Raw genomic sequence first — 25,611 nt, 5'->3', positions numbered from 1 at the left:
AAGTTCTGCTGTTCTCTCAGCCAGTGGTTTCCAACCTTGGGTAACCCAGGGGTTCTTGGACTGTAACTCCCAGAAGCCTTCACCACTAGCTGTGCTGGCCAGGGCTTCTGGGAGTTGCAGTCCAACAATAGTTGTTACCCAAGTCTGAGAACCACTGCTCTAAGTTACCCAGTTACTCCTTGTAGGGGTCACCTGACCTTGTTTGAAGGGTTTAAGTAAGGTTCCACTGCATCCCCCCAAAAATTCTGTATGTAAATGGATGTTGTCATCTTGTGAATTAGTTCAGGTGTAGATTAAATAACTTGAACTGGACAATTAAGAAAGCTGACAGAGAAAAAAAAATGAATGTGTTTGAGATGTGGCGCTGGAGAAGAACTTTGCAGATACCCTGAACTGCCAGAAAGACAAACAAATGGTCATATCGACCAGATAGGCGGGGTATAAATAAAATAAAATAAAATAAATGGGCCCTAGATCAAATCAAGCCTGAACTCTATCTGAAGGCAAAAATAGTGAAACTGAAGCTGTCCTGCTTTGGGCACATCATGAGAAGGCAGGATTCTCTGGAAAAGACAATAATGTTGGGAAAAGTGGAAGGCAGCAGGAAAAGAGGAAGGTCAGATATGAAATGGACTGACTTACTAAAGGAAGCCACAAGCATGTAGAAACTGAAGCTGTCCTATGGTGGTTGTGGGTTTTTCGGGCTCTTTGGCCGTGTTCTGAAGGTTGTTCTTCCTGACGTTTCGCCAATCTCTGTGGCCGGCATCTTCAGAGGATAGGAGTAGCACTCTGTGCTCTTTGAAGCACAATTCTGTGAAGCTGTCCTACTTTGAGAAGAGGTAGCCCTGTTTAGTCTGTGCAAAAACAGGCAAAAAAAAAATAGAAAGTAAAAAATGATTATTATTTTTTTAAAAAATGTTCTGGCACTTTAAAGACGAACTGCTACATTTTAATATGAAATTTCTGACAAAATGGATCTCACATTAAAATATAGCACTTCGTCTTTAAGATGCCAAAATGTTTTTGTCTTCTTCTTTTTATTTATTTTTCTTTTGTTTTTGCCTGATGTCCTACTCTGGGCACATCCTGAGGAGGAGGATTCCCTGGAAAAAGGCAGTAATGCCGGGGAAAAGTGGCAGGAAACGAGGAAGGCCGAAGAGTAGTAGAGATGGGCCGATTCCCCTAAGGAAGCCACAGGATTGAGTTTGAAAGAACTGAGCAGGGCTGTTGAGAAGAGGAAATTTTGGAGATTTCTCAGTCATAGTCCTGGCAGCACATAACAACTAACAAGGAAAGGTCTTCTTAACATGACAGCCTTCCATTCCTTATCTCCCACTGGACATAGAGAAATCCGTTGTGAACTGCTTCTCTTCCCTTTGCAGCTGAGGAAGAGGAACTGCCTCCTTTTCCTCTGTGTGTGACCGAGATTTCCTGGATGAACATATTCTATGCTATTGAATCAACCCATTTAGAACAGATATAACGTGGAGAGTTGCTGCCGGTCAGAGTTGACTGCATTAAGCTAGACAGACCAACTGCCTTTCTGACTATGTCCCTTCCCATGTGCCTGTTCTTTCAAAGAATGGAGTCATGAGGCAAACACATCTTTGTCCTAAATGTACAATGTTCTCCTGCCAGTACAGAACTACCTTGACTTGGTATATATAAATATATATTTAGCAACATCAAAACTCTTTGGGTTTCCCTCCAATCCTGTCTCTCAGCAGAACCCTCCAAATAAGCTTTGACGTTTTCCTTTAGGTAAATCGGAAGAAAAAAACAACAATAATAAAGCAATACTCCGAGACATGGCCTACTTTTAAGACTTTGAATTCAACACAGAAATTTTGTTCTTGGGTTCCCCCCCCCCTTCTAGCTTCTTTTAAAAAAACTAAAGAGAATATTTCTTGAAGGGAAAAATAAGGAAGAGGGGGGTGGGAAACACGACCTCACAATTTCCCAGGCATCAAGCAAGCCTATCTGGAAAATATCAAACACAAACATGATAATGAAGTAATTTCTATTCATAGCTTAACGCAACTCACAAAGCTGCTTTCGAAACTTATTTTAGAAGTTCTCATTATTCCACAACTTTTGCTGAATTCTGCAGCCTGCTGTTCTTCTCTTCTCCTTTCCACTCTCTTCAACTCTTGCTTCATCATCTTTTCATCCCATCTTTGTGTCCCAGGGAACGTCCCTCTTATGACTGAGTTCTTAAAAGTGAATCCCTGGATCTTCATTGATTCTGGGGTTTATTGTGCTCTCTTTTTTTGGAAGAAAAGCACATTAATGGAAGATTCTCTTCAGACAATCTTGTTTAGCTTTTATCTGCTTCAGACTCATATCGTTAGTGTTTCAGCACAGATATCCCTGACTGGACTGAAAAGCAGACCAAAGTAAAAACCCAGAAACCTTTTTTCGTGATCACAGCAAGTTGTAGCAAAAACACAACAAAACATACCTTCTACAGTCTCCCATTGCAGTTGCGTGTTGGTGCCTAGAAGCACAAATGCATTTACTTTGCTGGCAGTATTTGTTGTTGTTTAGTCGTTAAATCATGTCCAACTCTTCGTGACCCATGGACCAGAGCACGCCAGGCCCTCCTGTCTTCCACTGCTTCCCGGAGTTGGATCAAATTCATGTTGGTCGCTTCGGTGACACTGTCCAACCATCTCGTCCTCTGTTGTCGCCCTCTTCTCCTCTTGCTTTCACACTTTCCCAACTTCATGGTCTTTTCCAGGGAGTCTTCTCTTCTCATGAGATGGCCAAATATTGGAGCCTCAGCTTCAGGATCTGTCCTTCCAGTGAGCACTCAGGGTTGATTGCCTTCATAAGTTTGTTCTCCTTGCAGTCCAGGGGACTATCAAGTGTCTCCTCCAGCACCACAATGGTGGTGCTGGCAGTTAGGTAAAAGCAAAACAGAAATAAAAAGTAAGAAAACACCAACAAAAATATGTTGGCACCTTAAAAATTAATTCTTATATTTTTTAATATGAGCTTTTGGGGACCAGTCCACATCATCAGACAGTGCCTGATGAAAATGATGTCCTTTTGCAGTCAAATGAAATTGCCCATGTAGCTTTCTAACTAACAGTAAATGCTTACATGTATAAGCATAACATGGAAATATTGGCCAAGATTTTAAAAAAATGGGAAGATGAGAAGCTGCTTTATGGCAAGTCAGATTTTGGTCTATCTAGCCCACTGTGGTCAACACCAATTGGTAATGTCTTACCAGGAATCCAAGTAAGATCTTTTTCCTAACCGCACCCAAAGATGTGTAGGTTAAACCTTGCATTTTCCACATGCAAAGCATGGGATTCACCCCTGATATATGATAAAGGAAGTCATTATTCATATATACGGTGCATATCCAGTTACTATTACCTTTATCAGAATTAGTGAAACAGTAAGTTCTACGACGACCTGATGCCTTATAGCAAAACTCCAAAGATCTTCTTTCTTAACCATTCCAATCAGTTTTCTGAAGTCATGGAAGTTGTCTTTCAACCCTTTCTCACACAACATCCTTAGTAGTCTTGCCAGCATGATCAGTTCTTCCTCCTGATCACTTTCTGTTCCTCTGGGAGCAGAACAGGAAACCCTGTTGAATTCATGGGTTCAGAAGCTGAACGAAGCACAGCTGAAGGCTTATAGGCAAGTCTTCCCCCAAAGGTCCCCACCCATTCTGTTGCCAGCCTTCTCAGGTTGAGTTTGGAGGTCTTCTTCTCATCTTTGCAAGGCCACAAGTAGGAGTCTTCGCCTGCCTTGGGAACACTCATATCATCTTAGAACAGCAGATCTGGAAGGGACCCTATTTCGTCATCTCTCACGTACGCATTTTGTAAATGTTGGTACTTCCTAAACAAAAGCCGACAGTTAACAATGTCTGTGCCTATTCCTGCCTGGCTTCTACTTCCCTATTCTGAAATCTGCAAGTCAGAGACAAACATTCCTTGTATTTGAAATCAATATAGGAAGCTTACAAATAGTGCAACCCCCTATCCACAGGTTCAGTATCCGCTGATTCACTTATCTGCTGCCTGAAAATACTAAATTAAAAAAAAAAACATAAATATGTATTTATATGTATTTCCAGAGTGTATTTTCCAGAACGGGCCATTAGAGGGAGCCAAAGACCATGCAATGTATAGTGTTCAATAATTCACATTTTTTGACATCCACAGGGAACCAGCCCCCCCCCCCCCCCGGATAGTGCAGTCCTACTGTATTTACAAACAGGATACATGTTGGCCCTACCATTTGGCAGAGGGACTTACTCAAGCCTCAGATTTTGGGCTTCATGAAAGGAGAGCAGATCATTCATAATTAATTTGACCCTCCTACATTTCAAAGACCCCTTAAATAAATGACATGGCATGCAGTAATGGAATGAAACAAAGTAAGGGATTCTTAAGACACAGACTTTATTCAGCTGGGCGCACATTCAACGCTTAAAATGTCACAAACGTCTTGCAAAGCCAAAAAAAAAAAAAAAAAGACAGGCACATAACGTTTCTTCGACAAGCATCTCTATATTTCTTCTTTCACTGCCCGGCTCCAGCCTTTAGGGGACCTTTGGCCCCCTTTAAATCACACGGGGCAACCTGACATTTTCCGGATGATGCAGAAGTCCTCGCCCGATGAAAATGTAAAGTATAGGGTTGATGGCGCTACTCAGGATGGTGAGCTGAAAAGCCAGCAAGGAGAGGGTGGCGCAATCATAGCTCATGGTGGAAAACAGGTGTAGGGGTGCCCATGTGGCAAGGCAGAAGAATGCTCCAAGAACAATTTCTGTATGCAGATTTCCTTCCCCGCGTAATTTACACCAAATCTGCAGGATCAGGGTTTGAGTACAGATTACTATGAGCGGAGCAAAAACCATCAGTGATACGAAGCCGATGGGTTGTGTGTCACTCCCCAAATTGAAAAATAGCATTAAGTGGCATGAGAGGGCCCAGAGAATGACAGCATCAAGAACAGAAAAGAGAGGACGCAGGTAATCCAGTAGTGAGTGTCTGTTCCTGCTTAAAATGAGAAACAGGTACCAATCACTGGCGACGGCCACAAGGAAATGCACGCTGACGCCCTGTAAAGCTAAGAACAGATATGCCAGAGGTAGAAATAATTTATCAAAAGCTTCACTTGCATCCCCATAAATGTTATTAATGGAAGTAAATAAACGGATAACGCATAAAAATAGAAAGACAGCCAAATCAGCCACAGCTAAATTCCAGATGTAGACAGTCCAGGACTTCCTCTGCAACTGGAAAAGGAGAAAGAAGAAAATGATCAGGTTCACAAAAAGTCCAGCTGTAAAGACAGAGACGGCGAAACGGGCAACTGTAATATGGTCTTGTAGCACCCATCCCAGAAATTCTATTATATGTTCACATCCGCAACAAATACGACGCGAAATATTCAGCTCCACAGGAGGAAAGAATGTAGCGTTCTGTCTTGTCAGGTTGAAATCATCTTCTCTTAGATATTCGTCTTTTCCAAACAGTGCCTTCTTTAAGGAGGGCAGAAACGATTCTTCCTAAGAAACCAACAGGGAAGAAATCAGTAGAGAAGTGCACGAATAATAATAATAATAATAATAATAATAATAATAATAATAATAATAATAATAATAATAATAATAATAATAATAATAATGATGATGATGATGATGATGATGATGATGATGATGATGATGATGATGATGATGATGATGATGATAATAATAATAATAATAATAATAATAATAATAATAATAATAATAATAATAATAATAATAATAATAATAATAATAATAATAAAACAGGATGTCTGTAAAAAAAATCCCTGGTTCCTTGATTTGGGTAGGTTCCAAACTGGAGAACCTAAACCAAATCAATAAATGTTTTTCCTGATTTAACAAGCTTCACATGTGTGGAGATGGTGGCCTGGCTTCACTTGATCAGGGAGATCAGCGGGAACCTCGGCCCAGGCACAAAAGGCAGCACCTGGGCTCCTGGAAGGTCATGCTGCTGGGATGATGATGATGAAGGAGGAGGAGGAGGAGGCAGGACCAGAGAGGGAGGTAATGGGGAAGCAAGAAGGCCCCCCCCTTGGCGCAGGGTGGAGATGCTGGGGTGGGGCTTCTTTGCCTGCCCATCCGGTAGAGAGGTTAGCAGGGAGAGTCAGGCAGGCAGGGCTAAAGGCAAGCCTTTAAGAAGGTGGCCCGTGCCGGCTCCGTCCTCTTCCCTGCTTGCAAAGCAAAGAGGAGGAGTCCTGCTGCCTCGGAGCCGAGCACTTTCACTTTCACCACAAGGGTGGAGCAGCTCTGGAGGATCCCCTACCGGGATTTGGATTTGTCTTCCACTGCCTCCCAGAGTTGGGTCAAATTCATGTTGGTCGCTTCGATGACCCTGTCCAACCATCTCATCCTCTGTTGTCCCCCTTCTCCTCTTGCCTTCACACTTTCCCAACATCAGGGTCTTTTCCAGGGAGACATTTGAGTTAGTTGCCTCTAATTATACAGGGAGGATGGGGTGCATTTATCAGGGCGAGATTGGTTCTTCCAGAATTTACAAGGGGGCCTTAGGGCCTAAATTTTCAGTTTGGTGGGGGCCTGGGGCCATACGGTGTAGCCCCTAGGCCATGGCGGGTAGTGCAAAACAGGATAGGATCATGGGAATATCAGGGGAGACACCCAGCAAGTGCTAGAAGCCCCTTCTCTCAGATTTGCAGTAAAGAGGTTTAGCTGATGGGAGGGAAAAACGGGGGACCCTAAGGGACGCTGTGGACTAGAGGTCCCAAGGCTCACTTTGAGGGAGGCCTCCTGTGAGGGGGACCAAGAGGGTGCTGTGCTTAAGACTTTTGACACAGGAACTCGCTGGGAATAGGTCTGGACCAGTTAGGTGGGACTGACTCTGGTTCCAGACCTGTTTTGTACTATGGCAGGCCCCCTTGTCATAGGGGAAGTTAAAGTGTTAATAAGTTAATAAAGTTGTTTAACCCATACATATCACGTCTCATGTCGTTATTCCAGGCTGGGTGGGCAAGGGGGCAGACTGGGAAGGAAAGGGGTTGGGGCAAAATGGAACAACTACACTAAAATTGCTCAAAAAGTGCATTGATTCAGTTCGTTTTGGTTCGTCCAATGAACCAGAGATTTTTAACAAACTTCCTGGTTCATTTTTGGGTTTGTGCCCATCTCTAGTCACTACGAAGTCAGGCCCTCGAAGAGTTTCATTATCAAATAATATTTTGCTAAATGAGAGGAGCGATGGATCATAAATTAGGCAGCAAATGGAATGCTGCCCTGTTAGTCATCTCCCCAAATCTTAGCCTTCTCATAGTATCCGGCTCTGAAAAGGGAGAGATGAAACTGTGCCAAAGTGGAATAAGAGAACGCACACTTCTAGGGGGCAGGACGGTATGTATGCCCCACTCACCTTTGTTACTGACCAGTTTGAAAAGACGGGAGGATCCAGGTGGGCTTCTGGGAGTTGGAGAAGACCCCAAAACCCAATCCAGAAGATGAACATTTTGCTTCCTTTCTTTCCTAGCAAGAAAAGAGCAGGGGGAAATCATTGATGTCCTGTGTGCCACCTATCACTTACACTGGAGCCCTATTCAGGCATCTCACAAAGAAGCTAAAGTAAAAACTAGCAAGGGTAGAAAATCACTAGCCCTGGGCATCCGTCTTGGTTCTCCCCATGTGTATAACCAAATCGGAAGAGCGGCGGCATCTCAATTTGAGCAGGCCCTCAACACTATCTGGAACCCTGATTCTTCAGGATGATTGAGGGTATGTGGAGATGCTCCAGAGATAAGCTACCCTTTTCAGATTTAGAGCTAGTATGCAGTAGGTACGGCTAACACTCTCCTTCCCCTGTAGTATGCTTGATTAGGGTTTATCAGACCTACGTATTTTTTTTATGTAGGCTTCCATTCTATTCGCATATGCTCCATGGTAGAAAGAGAGTTTCAAAACTTCCTTTCTCCACTTTTTCTTTAAAAAAATTGCTAATTTCTCAAGGGACTCTTTCATACTTACCTGGATAGATGCACATGCAGCTTATATGAGCCATGAAACAGGTTGATGGCCTTGGCTTTTAAACAACTGAACCCAACAATATGACGGCAAAACTCATACTACAGAAGGTACTTTGTAAGGACGATCAACACCAACTGTGCTTCAAATCAGCAAGTGCATCATAATTGATTGATTGATTGATTGATTGATTGATTGATTGATTGATTGATTGATTGATTGATTGCATTTATATGCCTCCCATCTAGACATGGGCGGCATGGGCGGCATCTAGACATGGGCGGCATATAAATGCAATTAAGCGATAACGAATACCCTTCGTTATCGCTTAAGGGATCCATCAGTTTCTCAGAACATAAAATGGAATCTTTTATGTTTCCATCAAGGTTTAGACAACCTTAAGGTTTAGACAATCTTTTAAAGACAATCTTTAAAATATTATTTAATCAATTAGTTATGGTTACCTAAGTCCACTTACTGATGATCCCATCTAGAGTAGACCCACTGAATCATTGAAACTTATAGTGTTGACTTACTTTGCAACAGTTGATGCAACAAGTTGACCCTTGTTGAGACTAGTAGTTGGAGTTATGAGTACTTTTCCCTTTGCTTTACCTCTGTTATTGTGAAAAGATATACACATAGTCTAATTAGGAGAAAGTTACTAGAGGTAGCATACCCAAGATGAAGTAATCAGGCATGATGAGGTACAAAAGACCATCCTATGATGTCACCTTTAAGATGGGCCCTGGGAGAAACCACTACATCACCCTGACTCCTAAAACTGTCTATCAAAGATCCAGCTGGTCAGCAAATGAGATATGAGCTCTTCCAGGCTTTGACTTGAGAAATAGCTTAAATGAGGGTACTCTGATCAACACTATTCTCAGTGAAGGATGGAGAGAAACAGGCTGGAGATAAAAAGGCAACACAGCCAATTAATTGATATAATAGTAAATACACAAACACACAAAAGGAGCCCAGACATTGTTGGTTACATTCTTCCAAAATACCAGCCTGGCGTCTATGCCAGGGCATTTCTCACCCAATCTACAAATTAAGTTGCTTCTCCTCTTCTTTTCCTCTTCTCCTCTTCTTTTCCTCTTGTCCTTCTTTCTTTCTCCTGCTCTTGGTCAGCCCTTTCCTCCATTGATGGTTATCCAACTGTCACCAACTGACTTTTCCCCACATTCTGCTTCTTAAACATTCTAAGAACGACTGGCTCAGCATTGGCTTCATGCCTTTCTCAAATCTTCAGCTCTATTTCAGTAAATTTTTTCCAGGGGGAGAAGAAGCTCTCCAAAAGGTTCTCAAGGTTGAGGTTCAGCATCAGCAGCGGTAGAAGAACAGAGTCTCTCTCTCTCTCTCTCATCTATTTTGTGATTTTTAAAAAGAATTTAACTGCTGCTGCCAAGCCACCTTTCACATCCTCCACTAATGTTGCTCTGGAGCATTGTAGCAGGAGGTAAGAATAGAGTAAGCCTAATGGACAAAACATAGTGAAGGAATGATTGCAGAAGAACAGTGTTTCTTTAGGGGAGGGGTAGTTTGGTTCCCCCCCCCCCCTTTTTTTTGAAAAGAAAAATCCCAAATACTCTCTTAGAAAACATGCTTGAGAAAAGCACCTCCCTTTGTTGTCCAATTGTTAGGACTCTGCCTGGAGTCAATGGGATTTATATTAAGTCTTTATTTATCATTTGCCAGTTGATGGCTCTGCTGCACCTGGGAGGAGACAGTGGCTTTAGGGGCGAGGTAAAAACCGGAATGGAGTGGCGTGGAATGGAATGGAATGGACTGGACCAGAGCAGAACGGGCAGAATTGGGTGCTTGTTAATAAAAATTGACGCTGAAGACTAGTGTGATGTAATGGACACACATCAGTTTAGGCATCAAACCCATTAAATATTACTATTTCATTAACTGTTTAATGTCCCCAACCAGCTTGAACAGAACACATTGTGTAGACCTTTGAGTAGTGTGGGCAGCATATAAATTAAATAAATAAATAAACATTGACCCAGAATGGTAACTTTTGAGTAGGATAAATCAACCAGTTTTCATGATACACCTCTGATTAGATAAGAGTGATGCAGCCTCAGGAACATCATGTCAGCCCGCTGTTTTGGCTTTTACCTAGTCCCATGGGTAGGAGGGCATCATAAAATATACACCTGAGAACACCTTGAAAATGAGCATTAAAAGGTAGCTCAAGCTAATTTTAAAACCAACCTTCAGCGCTTGGGAAAAAAACACAAGTTATGCTAGGTGAGAGATCATGAGAGATGTGCCCCAAACCTCATTGTACGATACCTTCACTGGATACTCACATGCACCATGGGTCATTAAACATTACAAACAAGCTGAAATCTGGAGTTCTCCAGAAATCTTCACCCCTTCAGTTTTAGAGGAGGCTCTTCCTTAGTATAAAATTTGGGGAAAAGGCAAATAGTTCAGAAATGAAGCCAGATGTCTTGGGTTGGGCTTTAAAACCAGAAAATGGCTGCTGGATCAACATGGTGGAAGGACCACCAGCAGCAATATTCTGATACTAAATTTTCCCTCTTTCTCTCTCCTGAGTTTCCTCGCTGATGGCAAAACGGATCCCCAGAGTACCTTAAAATGAAAAGTAGAGGGGTTTGGATCATTTTAATTTAATCAAATAAAGAGTTCCATTGCCATATGATGACATCATACAGTTTATGACGTACACGCTGAAGCCAACAGGATTTCAGTTGCAGTGTGTCAAACCACCCGGTTCAAAGCACCAGAAAATGTCTTGCCCTCTTAGATGACAAAGAAGGGGTAAAATGCCCAATTCCTTATCCTTTTTCTATGAGGACTAGGGGAGCAAGAATTTACCAACTTCAAAAGTGACTATACTACAGTGGTTTCCCACATTCCTTCATAGTCTGTGAGAGAAAGCATTGATGTTGTAAGTGTATCGCTGGATAAATTAGACAAAGGAAGGATGAAAAGAAATAACTGCTATGTTTTTCATTCTCACATAGGGTTCACTAACCCTTTTTGGGAGCCTCCTGGTGCAGCGGTTTAACTGCTGTACTACAGATAAGACTCTGCTCATGACCCATGTTCGAACCCAGCTCATCTAGCTGGCTTGCAGTTGACTCAACCTTCCCTCCTTCTGAGATTGGTAACTTGAGTATCCAGCTTGCTGAGAAGGTGGCAATGCATAATTAAATTGCAAACCATCTAGAGCAGTGGTGTCCAACCTTGGCCCTCCAGATGTTCTTGGACTTCAACTCCCAGAAATCCTGGCCAGCAGAGGTGGTGGTGTTGAAGGCTTCTGGGAGCTGTAGTCTAAGAACATCTGGAGGCCCAAGGTTGGACACCACTGATCTAGAGAAAGCTTTAACCACTATGTGGCAGTACTGTAAGCAGCACATGTTGCTTTTGCTTTTTTTCAGTGTGTCATCTCCAGCATGCCACCAAAGCAAGCTGGGCTACTCCCATCCATCCATCCATCCATCCATCCATCCATCCATCCATCCATCCATCCATCCATCCATCCATCCATCCATCCATCCATCCATCCATCCCACATATATACTATCCATCTGTCCGTCCGTCCGTCCGTCCGTCCGTCCGTCCGTCCGTCCGTCCATCTATCTATCTATCTATCTATCTATCTATCTATCTATCTATCTATCTATCTATCTATCTATCTATCTATCTATCTATCTATCTATCTGTCTGTCTGTCTGTCTGTCTGTCTGTCTGTCTGTCTGTCTGTCACAGGTGCTCTCAGCCTGAAGGTTTGTCTAAATCACATCAGCAAAACAGGAAATAAGATCCATGGATCTATCTATCCATACATCCATCTATCTGTCTGTCTATCCAAGGTCCACTCAGGGCAGTTTGCAACAAAACACAACAAGGACATACAGTGGGGTCTTGACTTAAGAACGGCTTGAGTTAAGAACATTTTGACTTAAGAACCACTCTCATAGGAAAATATTGACTTGACTTACATACTTAGATTTGAGTTAAGAACTGGAAAAAAACCACATGGGAGGCAGGGAAAGTGCAAAATTTGAACTTTCAGTTAACTGTTGGCCAGTGAAAAGGGTGCCTGTCTGCTTCCTCACTCCTCCCAGCGTTTAGAGAGTGGATTGGGAGTCTTCAGACTGCCTGGTACTGCCTGGACTGTATTTTCCCTGCCTTCCCTTAACCTTTCTTGACCTAAGAAAAAAAAGAAACAAAATATCCCCCTCTAGTGGTCGAAGGCAGAATAGCAGCTTCCCATTAGTTTCTATGGACGGAAAAGAGCAGATACGGATCAAATGGTTTTCAATGCATTCCTATGCAAAATGCAGATTTGACCTGAGAACTTTTTGACTTGAGAACCGCCTTCCAATACGGATTAAGTTCTCAAGTCAAGACCCCACTGTAATTAAAATACTAATTTGACAGAACAGAAAATAAAAAGAATGAAATGCAAATAAACAATACAATCGAAAGCGTTATTCGCCCCAATGCTGCCATATATCTCTTTGCAAGCTGGTGTCATTGTTCCCTTTGTGAAGCAAGGCACACACCTGGAGTAAGTGCAGAAAATGCATGCCAACGCAAGCAGGCAAAGCCATGCAACAAGCTTGAGTCCACTGTCCTTTTGCCCATGTGCACATTTTTGAGTGAAAAAAGGACATCTTTTTAAACATGAAAATACTTCTCGATACTGGCAAAAAATTCTTTGCAGCCAAGGAGAAAAAAATATGTGCAGATGCTTGTCCCCCCCCCCCCCCCCGGGAAGAAGGAGAATAGTTAGGATTTTTGCAGCTCATGTTCGTTTTGTAAGCCTTTCTTCCTGAATCACCTGTTTTAACAAATTCCCTGAGCAGGGTGTCCTCTGTCTGCTCAAATCCATTTTCTCCTACTCTTCTCCCATTAGTCAAAATATTTGTCATTTTACAGGAAAGGTTAAGGGGAGAAAATGTACCCTGACATGGTTTTACAATTGATTAGGCTTCTAAATTGACTCACCTGCACTTGTTCCTAAATTTAGTTCAAGGCAGCGACTTGCCATAAATTATCATGTTGGTGACAAGCCTCGCAGTACACAGACGGCAGTGCCAGAATTTGGCAACAACCGAGGGGCTGGTATTCAGGAACCTTTCACAATGCTCTACACCGGCTCTAAAGATAATTTATAGCCATGGTCATTCCCACACCTGCGGGATGAAGGAGCAGCTGTATCTTTTCTTGTCCAAATGATCTGCCTCAACACCCGCTCTCCAAATGTCCGTGTACTGGATCAGACTATGCATTTTTACTAGAACAAGAATAAAGTAAACCTTTTGATGCATCTCACTTGATACCAGATGGCTGCCCATAAGATATCAGGGAGTGAAATAGGCAAAATGTGACAGGAGGCATGACTTGAGGAGGGCTTTTAAAAACAGAATTCCTATCTAAAGTGTTTACTCTCTCCTCTGCAATTAGTATGGGCCACAGTTATGTTATATGCTATCCACTTCCACCTGATTTACAGGAACCATAATAAGCTTATTATAGGAATGCAGTGGTGTTGCAGGTTAAACCGCAGAAGCCTCTGTGCTGCAAGGTCAGAAGACCAGCAGACATAAGATCGAATCCACCCGACGGAGTGAGCTCCCGTCACTTTGTCCCAGCTCCCGCCAACCTAGCGGTTCGAAAGCATGTTAAAATGTGAGTAGATAAATAGGGACCACCTCGGTGGGAAGGTAACAGCATTCCGTGTCTAGTCGCGCTGGCCACGTGACCACAGAAACTGTCTATGGACAAACGCTGGATCTACGGCTTGGAAATGGGGATGAGCAGAGCGCCCTAGAGTCAGACATGACTGGACTAAATGTCAAGGGGAACCTTTACCTAATGAGCTGATTTGGGCTACTGCCAGCCATTCTCAACCTTCTTTTGGCCACAATCATAAACACAATATGAAAGAAATATAGGCCGAATTGGGATTGTATATGTCACATAACGAACATTATAAAGGGGTCTGGGGAGAATTATTTTCAGTCATTGGCCCTCTTTAAATGTGTCAGGGCCTCCCAGGGAGCCATACAACCCCCACTGGGAACACCTTCTTTTAGTGATTTGCCTTTTTAACATAATTAAATAAGTGGATGTAAGAATACTCTTTTGCTCTCTGAAACCCTAACCCCTCCTTAGTCATCTCTTATTTATTCCCTTGTACCCACACCTCAACCCTTACCCTTATAGAAAATGAATTAAAACTTCAACAATAAGAGAATGACTGCTTTAACCCATTCATTCATTCATTCATTCATTCATTCATTCATTCATTCATTCATTCATTCATTCATTCATTTGTTCGTTCGTTCGTCCGTCCGTCCGTCCGTGTGAGATCTCCAAAATAGGAAACAGCTATCTAGTGTCTACCATTTTTTCTTCTTCTAAAAATTCTGCAAAATTGTCTCCAAGCAAATCTAGTATTATTTCTCTTTTAGAAGCTACGAGTATGCACACACATATACACATGAACATATATATATATATATACAAAACAAACACACAAAGACACACTGATTGATCACAGGAATGCAAACCATTTCTTTCTTGCTTGCTAGTTTATCCAACTTCTTGCTAGTTTATCCAACAAGGCAGCATTTATTCCAATTTTATATTGTGCACATTTACTGAAATGCACAAAACGTAGTTTCAAAAATCAACAGAATCGCTCATGAAATCCTTACCCTTACCGATCCCCACTAATACTGCTTGCTGTCTTGCAGCAAGAAAGGGGGGGATCTTACATTATTTTGTTGACTGTGTGAGTAAATAAGGCAGTGTATTAACGAAGGCTTTCATGGCCAGGATCTAATGGTTGTTGTGGGTTTTTTGGGCTCTTTGGCCATGTTCTGAAGGTTGTTCTTCCTGACGTTTCACCAGTCTCTGTGGCCTGCATCTTCAGAGGACTGGAGTAGGGACTCTGTCCGTGCTCTGTTGGTGTTTGTAATGTCAGGAGGAACAACCTTCAGAACACGGCCAAAGAGCCCAAAAAACCCCCAACAACCATTAAATAAGCTAGTATTTGCTTTTCTGGGCAAATCTCTCACTCAACAGTCACTAAGTGGCTGTGGGACAGTGAGGGTTGATGACTCCCATCTCATGGGCGGTGAATCCACTCCATGTTTTTGCTGAATTTTATAAGAACTGTCCCAGCAACTAAAACTTAACCCCCCCCCAAAAAAAATAGATTTAGCACTTTGTGTGGGTTTATATAAAGTCCAACTTGCAGCTGGAAGTGCACTGACTGCCATTGCAAAATTAAGTCAGCAAATGTCATTGCTATGGAACAATCAAAAGTAAGATACAGTGGTGCCTCGCATAGCGACAGTAATTCATTCCGCAGAAATCGCTGCAGAATGAAAACGTTGCTATGCGATATTTAAAGAGCCCATAGGAATGCATTGAAACCCCTTCAATGTGTTCCTATGGGCTTCAGACTCACCTTTAAGCAAAGATCTTCCATATGGCGGCCATTTTCACTGCCCAGTAAGTGAGGAATCCGCCCCAGAAAACAGCGGGTGGCCATTTTTTTTTTTACCCAGTGGCCATTTTGAAACCGCCGATCAGCTGCGGGGGGGGGGGGAAATCATCGCTTTGCGATAATCAGTAAGCAAAACAGGGAACCGAGCATCGCAAAGTGAAAAAAACCCATTCAGACCATCGCAAAAGCGATCGCAAAATCTTCATCGCGATGCGATTTCGTCGTTAAATGGGGCGCCCGTTAAGCGAGGCACCAATGTATAAGTTCCACAGTGTCTCTTGTCCTCAGCATCTTCTCTTTAGAGGCACTGTGCTTCTGGTACCAAAGAAAAGATAGATGAATGCGTGGAAGGCACTATATACATTTTTAAATTAGTGCACATTTACTTGTTAACTAAACAAGTAACTGGCGGGAAAAGTAGCAAAGACAAGAGGAAAACGCTTAATAAAAGAATCTAGTCCTGGTTTTGTCACTGGGGGGAGGAAAAGGAGATTTTCTTTTGTGTGTTTATGTGCAAGGAATGAAAAGTGAAGTTGTTTTGTTGTTATTGTTGTTTTGCCTTTTTTTCCAGGTATGTCAGGAAAGAGTTTAATAAAGAGCAAAATAGAGGCTCCTGCCTCCCTCTTCCATTGGAGGTAGACACAAGAACTGCAGGGGGTTCCAAAAGACTTTCCATTTCAAAAAGCCTTTGATTAAAGCTTGCTTTCAAAGAGCATTGGCTGAGAGGGGGAAAACAGAATAGTAGTGCTGAAGGAGCTTTCAAAACACCACAGCAAATCATGAAGAGGGTTTTTTTTAGAAAGCAGATGAGATGTCGAGAGAAAATACTAAAATCTTTGCTGTCAGATCTCAGATTCGGGACCAGCTTTTACCCCCCCCCCCCATTTGATTTGATTTTTTAAAAAATTTTATTTAAAAAAATAAAACTGTTTATCTTATTTTTAAACAATCTAATTATTTTAACCCTGAATACCAGTTCTTACTGAACCAGAATAAAATTATCAGCTATCCATATGGTTTACTTGATACTCTTTGCTCTTATTTTCCAGGTCTGTCCAGTTCTAGATCACCCCTCCCACCAGTCTTCCAAAGGCCACTACGAATGGCTGAAACCCTGTTGCTTAGGCATAGTGATTTCCAACAGAGACGAGCACAAATTAATTCATGCCACTTTCAGACCATCGTTTTGCGATTGCAATTGTGATCGCAAAAAGATCGTTGTTAAGCAGTTTCATCGTAATGCGAGGGAATCGTAAAGCGAGGCACTACTGTAAATCACACTGCTCCAAAGGTGCTGCATGGACCCCCTCCCCCTGGGCTGGAAGGCCCACTCACCATCTGCTATGCACTGCTGGGATCTGCCTTTCCCAGCTTCCTCGGGCAGCTGGCCACTCACTGGTTGCGTAAGGAGAATCCCCATCCTGCCTCCTCATCGGTCAGCTGCCAATTCTGCCACACCTGGGTTACTGAAGGATGGAACCACTGCTTTAGCACAATAAGTTACAACTAGTATAGGCCCATTTGACTCATTGGAATTTAGGGAGGAGTTGACTCACCAAATGCCCACTGATTCAATGCAGAGCAACATACTATGCTGAAGAACAGGATTTCAGCCAGTTTGTTCGTAGGTCTGGGACTTTCCGCTGGCAATGCAACTGGTTCAGTCTATTTTGTGTGCCCGTTTCATAAAAAAACAGAAGCAAGAGGAAATCGGTAACTCTGTGGCCTTCACAAGCTGCATCACCCATGTCACCAACACAAGACAGTGGAGGGAGGAGAATTTGCTCATTGCCCAGTCCATCTCTGAGGTCTCGCCTATGACTTCTCTTTGTTGTTTCAAAGACTATTTCACAGCTATAGTTACTGGCAACTTTTTGTTCTGTTGAGTGATGGCGGATTGCTTAAGCCAGGCAAGGAACGATCCTCTGTCTTCTTGTCTTGTGTGTGTCAGTCAGCACAGCAAGAGAAGGGTCCTGTAGAATTGTCCCCTGGCATCTAGAAAATGTCCAGAAAAAACTTTATAGAGGAAGACAATGAATACAGATGAAAATCAAATGATTTAGAGACTTTCTTATTCCTGCTGTGTGTTGTAGTGCAGTACAAGGAGACAAGTTCAATCTCACCAAGACAAGTGGCATACTCTTTCCTGTCTCCTGATACTGGTCTCCCTGGAGAAAGAAAGAGAAGGGTCTTTGTGTTTCCCAGGTGACTCCAACCAACAATTTGCATCCTGAAATTTCAGGGTTTTTAGCAATGCCATGCCATGAACCTTTATTAACAACACCTTTATGTTGGAAGGAAAAGGATATATGGACAAATGAGGGCTTCTTCCTTCCTTCCTTCCTTCCTTTCCATATGAAGGAGAGCAACTAGAGATGGGCATGAACGGGAAGAATCACTATTAACGAACCGGAAAACCAAACCACAAACAAGTTCAGGTTTTGGTTCATGCTGGGAGGAAGGCTGACGTTTTTCCGGTTGTGCTGCTGCTGCTGCTTCCACATCACACCTGCTCTGCTGATAGATGTTCACCTGTGCAGAGGCAGCAGGCCCAGCTTTCTGGGAGCCAAGCCTACTGTTTCTGCGCATCCGCAAGCTTATCAGCTGATAGACATTCACGAGCACAGAGATGGCAGCCCCGACTCCCGGAAGGGAAGCCAGGCCACTGTCTCTGAAAATGGTAGTGGTGGAGAAGGAAGAGGGGGAAGATGGCAGGACGAGGTATGTAGGTGGCAGGGGCAGTGGGAAGGGGGGCGGGGCATCCATTTTGCCAAAACAAGGCACCAAACAGAAGAAAGTTTGGGGCTTTGTACAATTCAACAAAATGGCCCCGCTTAACTATTGCCCCACATTACGACGAATCCGCTTTATGACTATCTTTTTGCAATCGCAATTGCGATCGCAATACGATGGTCTAAATGGGGGAATTTCGCTTAGCAATGATTGGTTCCCTGCTTCGGGAATCGATTTCGCTTTACGACGATCAAAAACAGCTGATCATTGGGTTTTCAAAATGGCCACCAGGTGCTTAAAATGGCTCCCCACTGTGCTTAGGGACGGATTCCTTGCTATACAGGCCCCGAAAATGGCCACCGTATGGAGGATCTTCGCTGGACGGTGAGTTTTTGCCCCATTAGAATGCATTGAACGGTTTTCAATGCGTTTCAATGGGGTTTTTAATTTCACTTTACAATGTTTTCGCTTAACGGCGATTTTCCTGGAACGGATTATCATCGTTAAGCGAGGCACCACTGTAATTAATTTATGAACCAAACTACGAACCAAGCTGGTATGTGGGGGTGGGAGTGGTTTGGTTCATAGTTTGATTCATTCCCATCTCTAATATCAACATAATTTTCCATACAGAACCAAGGTAATCAAGTCAAGCAGTAATCCTAAATGTGCATCGGATAGCCACAATGAAACCTGGAAAGATGCAAACCTCCTTACAATCCATCTGCTGTCCCTCATCCCGAAGTTTATAGGTAGTAGAGAATAGGTCATACCTGCCCCCCCTGCCAACCCCAGATGGTGTGTGTAGACTTGGTTCAGGGCTTTCTAAAGAATCTAGGTTCAGTCAAGCATGATTTTTGCTGCATCTTACTACATTTGGCTCCAGATTCAAATTAATTTCCAAAGTCAAACTATTGGAAATCCAGTATAATTCTTTTCTTTTCTTTCTTTCTTTCTTTCTTTCTTTCTTTCTTTCTTTCTTTCTTTCTTTCTTTCTTTCTTTCTTTCTTTCTTTCTTTCTTTCTTTATTTATTTATTTATTTATTTATTTATTTATTTGATTTATACCCCGCCTATCTGGTCTACTCGAACACTCTAGGCGGCTTCCAGTATAGGATAAAACATTAAAACACAAGGACATTACATAATCATTTGATACAGTTACAATAAAATAGAGTGAGAATAAAATAAGAAGGAATAGAAAAAATCAGGTATTGACTGGAGGGAAGGCCTGGATGTACAACCATGTTTTTAATTGGTTTTTAAAGATTCCCAGCATAGGGAATTTATTTATTTATTTATTTATTTATTTATTTATTTATTTATTTATTTATTTATTTATTTATTTCTCTTTCTTTCTTTCTTTCATTCATTCATTCATTGATGTACTTGAACTATGAAGACCAGGTAGACCCTGAGGAAAGGAGTAAATGTGTCAAGTTTCAGACAAATAGCTTTAGGGTTTGCATAGCAGGCACTCATCATTTCATTTTTTTTTAAGAAAAAGAAATGAAAAAGACTGAAATCATTTGTGTGCTACCTAACTCAATCAGGGCTCCTGACACAAATCAATTTGTAAATACACTTTACTTTCGAAACAAATCTGGCCGTTTCACTTTGTTACAGACCTCATACAAATCGCTTAAAATTAGGCTGACTTGGCTGAAGATTTCTGATTTGTCTGAATGTGGTGCACTAACCAAGTTGGGGTTGTTTCTCCCAGGGTGTATATGCTTCATTTAAGACAGCATCAAGGTTTGGGATTTGGTATGTCTAGAGTGTGAAAATAATTAACGTGAGTGTAGAAAAGTGCCTATACTTTGGTAACTACGGTAACTAAAAATTCATCTGGTTATTTGATTTCATACTAGAGTTAACCTTTTTTTAGTGTGAGTAGCCACCACACCATGGGGACGTGGTGGTGCTGTGGGCTAAACCGCAGAAGCCTCTGTGCTGCAGGGTCAGAAGACCAGCAGTTATAAGATCGAATCCACGCGACGGAGTGAGCTCCCGTCGCTTTGTCCCAGCTCCTCGCCAACCTAGCAGTTTGAAAGTATGTAAAAATGCAAGTAGATAAATAGGTACCACCTCGGTGGGAAGGTAAAACGGCGTTCCCTAGTCACGCTGGCCATGTGGCAATGGAAACTGTCTTCGGACAAGCGCTGGCTCTGTGGCTTGAAAACAGGATGAGCACCGCCCCCTAGAGTCGGACATGACTGGCCTAAAAATATCAAGGGAAACCTTTACCTTTACCTTTTTAGCCCACGCACCACCCTCCTTCTTGACACAACAAGTACCTGCCACAACACAATGTAGAACAGGCCAACGTGGCTCAGCAAAAAAAAAAAAAAAAAAAAAAAAAAATTGATTTTTAGGCTGCCCGGGAACTCCCCAAACAGTCTAAACAAACAGGACAAGTCTACAATGGCCTTCACTGGGAAAACTGGAGCCTGACCTCCTCTACCAGAACTAAGAGCCCTCACAGATGGGCCCAACATGGAGTGCCACAACAAGGGTGCTGGATGCAGGCACTCAGCTGTCCCTGGAATGGGGTAGCCTGAGCTCCTAACCCATCAATTATCATCACTGCTGGTGACAGTCACCCTGTACGTGCAGTGTTCATTCCTTGGACGCATGGCCAAAGTCTAGGTGGACATGGTTGGCCTCGCCAGAGTAATGGGGTGTGGAGGGAGGTAGTGATAGGAGCAGGAGCAGCTGGCAGAGGTTAAGGAGGCTTCCCACAAGTTCCTTGGTCGGTGCCATACCCTTCGCTAGTTCTCCAGCCATTTTGTCTCATGCCATCTTGTCTCATCTTGATATGCCCGGACTGCTTCCTCTGGTGGCATAAAGAACTCCTCCTAATGCCTGGAGTCAGGGTCCCAGTGACGGAACATCTCCTAGCTGGTCATTGAGCGCTCCAGCAATGCCAGGACCTCCTGAGCCTCAGACGTCTCCCCGTTGAAGGCACCCACCCAACAATCTTCTTCATCCCTTCCAAATCTCCAGCCCACCATGGCTACGTAGGTGGCCTCCAAGGCATGGTCTGCATCGGTGCTGCCCACACCCTAATATCCACACGTGAACTGCAGGTTAGAAATCTTGTCCTGACTCTCAGGGAGGTGGAGAGCCAACTTCCACCAGAGAAGGATTGGGGCCCATCCCACAATGGGATACATGCTGGCTGTGACAAGCACAAGCTTCTGATTTTTCCTAAAGGTCTATAAAGTTCTATGGGGCTCACAGGGGGGTGTTTGGGTGTCAGGTTTTCTGACCAGACACCCCTTTAATATGATGCATTAGAGACGCTGGTATATTTCCACATTACGAAAGGCTGTATATGTGAGTTTACTGTCTGTCACATCAAGGCTGCTGAAGATCTAGATGATCATCCAGGAGAAAAGAACTCCGGAGATAGAGAGGCTGAATATGGAAGAAAATGAAATGGACAGCTCATTTTCCATTCCTATAACCATATCTTTAATTATATTTTGATCTGCAGACCTTAGCAGTTAAAATGCTTCTCTTCATAGTATGAAAGTTCAAGCTCCTTGCAAAGCACGGCAAAAGACCACCCTATTTTGGGCTGTCAAATTGCAGCTTTATATGTATCACAGGTTGTCCTTCATGGCAGTCTCAGCTTTTGTCGCATCTTGTCAAACATCCAAGTTCACTGGCATCCAGATTTACATTCTGAATAAATGAAAGGCTCTTTATTCCCTCAGAGTTTCTTGCACGGCTATAACTGCAACGCTCTCTTCACCCAAGTCATTCTTCCTCCCTTTCATGGGTTTAGGCGATGCTAATGTTTCGGGTCTACCCATTTTGGTGTTTTGAATATTGATTGGAAAGAGGGAGGAGGGGAGACAGGAGACCTGGATAGACTTACAGCACCTTGGGCAAAATTACCCCAGGAACAATGGAAGAAGCTGGAAGAAAAGCTGTGTCAGGGTGAAACTAAATTGTAATATACTCCTCCAGTTACTCTGTGTGTAATTTAAGACGCAAATTGATTCAAAATTTCCCAGCTACACAACATTGTGTAACTCACACTTTTCTTTCAGAAATTTTGCACTTTTCTTTAAAGAATTGTGGGATTTTTTTTTAACACCCGTCAGGAGCTTGTTTATTTTAAATCAAGTTGTTGTAGTCTCTGTGCGGGGTGTTCCTCATGCTGACATCTTGATAATGTGTTTGAGTTGTTGTGGGATGCTGTCCAATCAGAAAATCAGCAACTATGCCTGCAATCCGAACTGCTACCCTTTAAAAACTTTTTAAAAATAAACTGTTCAACTTTAGCACTGCATCATATAGGCAGTGGAAACCTTCTGTCTGCAACACTGATACAGTGCTATGCCACTTAGCATAAAAAGAGAGAGAGAAACTAACTCCAAACAAGATGGTTGTGGAAAAGGACAGAATTGCAGGCAGAGTCAGGACAGACCTATGAATGGATCAAAGTGCCAACCCTGGGTCCGTTTAAGGCCACTTAAAGAGTGGTTTAGCCATCTGCACCTATTCAACCCAGTTCTATTGAGGCTGCCCGATAAGAATGGAGACAGTGACACGAAGGGCATGTGACCTGAAACAATAACATCAAATCCTGACACAACTCTCCAATGATTTGGACAATGTATTTACACCCTCAGTCTCAAATAATAAGCACGGCAAAAAGTACATGCCGCTGCCAAATGACCACATTTAAAAAGAACTGCCAGCTTACTCTCATGCCTCCAGTGTCAGTGCGATGTATATAAGAAATCACAAAGTGATGCTTTCCCTGGCATAGTGATAAATCATAACATTCATCTGCACGCTGTGCGAAACCTCACTCACTGGGCATGAATGTTTTCATACCCATCTGCATTTAATAGGAGAGAAGCAGGAGCTGGTCTAAAAGTTGGCAGCACTGGTTACAGGTATAAAGAGACAATTCTTTGATATTTCAGAGAGCATCAGCGGCTTGCTGAAAAGCTGGCAATCCTTGCCGGCTGGCAGCTAAATCTAGCAAGTCTGTAGCATAAAAGGGATTCTGCCGGTATTTTATAGTGATACCTTGCAAATTCTATTTGTCTGGGGGGGGGGATGGGGGAGTTGTTCAACCCTGCTTCAAAGCTACCGGTGCAGCCGATCAACTTAATCAGAAGCTGAGCTGGCCCAAAGCATCTTTCTGCCTGAGGCAGAGTAAGAAATGGAGCAGCCCACCTAGCTAGGTCAGGGCATGCCAGCCAAGTCCTTTTGGCTGATAAGGAAGAAAATGCTACCAATACCTCTTTCAGTCTTTAGCGGGATAAATTGAGAATGCAAATTCCAATTTTGTTAGGGTGACTAGATGAAACAGAGGGCGGCGGCTTTGAAGAAGGCATTTGAAAAGCTGCAACTTTTAATGAGAGCTCCACCTCCTGAAACCTGACTGCTGGATAGCTCAGTGGTTTAGGTCTTTGGCTGTGGAGCCAGAGGTTGGGAGTTCAATTCCCTCCTGAGCCTCTCTGACAAATGTTGGACTCGGTGATCCATAAGTTCCTTCCAGCTCTGCTGATTCTAAGTTCTAAATTTCCTCCTCTACTAAAGGTACAGGAATGTGATCTTCTTTTTCATCTGGCAGCTTAAACTACTTCAAAACATTACAAAACAAACAAACAAAAATCTGCAACCCAATACATTGTCCTTTAGCAAAGCAGCACAACAGTGTTTGACTGATCCTGGACAGATTTTGCCCTTTTTTGAAAAATGTTTTTCATGGGGGGGGGGGAATGGATGACTTTGTGTTTTCATTGTTAGGCATCCTTCAGTCTCGAAAGATTATGGTATCATGCTCTGTATGGACAACTTGGAACAACGTCTAGTGTGGCTGAGGAGGCCAATTTGAAAGAGACCATCCCTTCCATACTGTGCAGCTCCCTGATTTTGCTGCTTTTGTGACTTCCTCTTTCCCTTGGCCTGCTGAACAAGGGTCTCTTCAAATTGGGGGAGGCCATGATGCACCTTCATGGATTGCTGCTCCCTCATGGATTGCTGCCTTGTCGTGGCGAAGGGGCTTGAGTAACTCAGAGAAGCTATGGGCTATGCCGTGCAGGGACACCCAAGACGGACAGGACATAGTGGAGAGTTCCGACTAAACGCAATCCACCTGGAGTAGGAAATGGCAAGCCACTCCAGTATCTTTGCCAAGAACGCCCCATGATCAGAAACAAAAGGCTAAAAGATATGAAGCTGGAAGATGGGCCCCTCAGGTCGGAAGGCGTCCAACATGCTACTGAGGAAGAGTGGAGGACAAGTACAAGTAGCTCCAGAGCTAATGAAGTGGCTGGGCCAAAGCCGAAAGGACGCTCAGCTGTGGACGTGCCTGGAAGTGAAAGGAAAGTCCAATGCTGTAAAGAAAAATACTGCATAGGAACCTGGAATGTAAGATCTATGAACGTTGGGAAGCTGGAGGTGGTCAAACAGGAGATGGCAAGAATAAACATTGACATCCTGGGCATCAGTGAACTAAAATGGACAGGAATGGGCGAATTCAGCTCAGATGATTATCATATCTACTACTGTGGGCAAGAATCCCGTAGAAGGAATGGAGTAGCCCTCATAGTCAACAAAAGAGTGGGAAAAGCTGTAATGGGATACAATCTCAAAAATGATAGAATGATGTCAATACGAATCCAAGGCAGACCATTCAACATCACAATAATCCAAGTTTATGCACCAACCAGCATTGCTGAGGAGACTGAAATTGAACAATTCTATGAAGATTTACAACACCTTCTAGAACTGACACCAAAGAAAGATGTTCTTCTCATTCTAGGGGACTGGAATGCTAAAGTAGGGAGCCAAGAGATAAAAGGAACAACAGGGAAGTTTGGCCTTGGAGTTCAGAACGAAGCAGGACAAAGGCTAATAGAGTTTTGTCAAGAGAATAAGCTGGTCATCACAAACACTCTTTTCCAACAACACAAGAGGCGACTCTACACATGGAAATCACCAGATGGGCAATATCGAAATCAGATTGATTATATTCTCTGCAGCCAAAGATGGAGAAGCTCTATACAGTCAGCAAAAACAAGACCTGGAGCTGACTGTGGTTCTGATCATCAGCTTCTCATAGCAAAATTCAAGCTTAGACTGAAGAGAGTAGGAAAAACCACTGGGCCACTCAGGTATAATCTAAACCAAATCCCTTATGAATACACAGTGGAAGTAAAGAACAGATTTAAGGAACTAGATTTGGTGGACAGAGTGCCTGAAGAACTTTGGATAGAGGCTCGTAACATTGTCCAGGAGGCAGCAATGAAAACCATCCCAAAGAAAAGGAAATGCAAGAAAGCAAAGTGGCTGTCCAACGAGGCCTTAG

General features: G+C 43.0%; 1 protein-coding gene across 1 annotated transcript; it reads right to left on the bottom strand.

The window, feature by feature from the left end:
- Window positions 1-4,420: 4,420 nt before the first annotated feature.
- Window positions 4,421-7,589, bottom strand: LOC110088217 (proto-oncogene Mas). Its single transcript, XM_020810394.3, has 2 exons — window positions 7,422-7,589; window positions 4,421-5,539 (listed from the first exon to the last, which is right to left on the bottom strand). Exons 1-2 carry the CDS (start codon window positions 7,512-7,514, stop codon window positions 4,589-4,591), a joined length of 1,044 nt encoding a protein of 347 aa, XP_020666053.3. The 5' UTR covers window positions 7,515-7,589; the 3' UTR covers window positions 4,421-4,588.
- Window positions 7,590-25,611: the final 18,022 nt, after the last annotated feature.

Source organism: Pogona vitticeps, chromosome 4, assembly GCF_051106095.1.
Source record: "Pogona vitticeps strain Pit_001003342236 chromosome 4, PviZW2.1, whole genome shotgun sequence".
In the NCBI taxonomy this organism is placed as follows: domain Eukaryota; kingdom Metazoa; phylum Chordata; class Lepidosauria; order Squamata; family Agamidae; genus Pogona; species Pogona vitticeps.
Note: the sequence above shows the minus strand (reverse complement) of the source record. Positions and strands in the feature narration are given on the sequence as shown.

Bases quoted from the DNA above. Each gene is read 5' to 3' on its own strand.
- LOC110088217 (XM_020810394.3), bottom strand. From the start codon at position 7,514: ATGTTCATCTTCTGGATTGGGTTTTGGGGTCTTCTCCAACTCCCAGAA. The intron at 5,540-7,421 runs GTGAGTGGGGCA...TTGGTTTCTTAG, and splicing joins CAAACTGGTCAGTAACAAAG to GAAGAATCGTTTCTGCCCTC.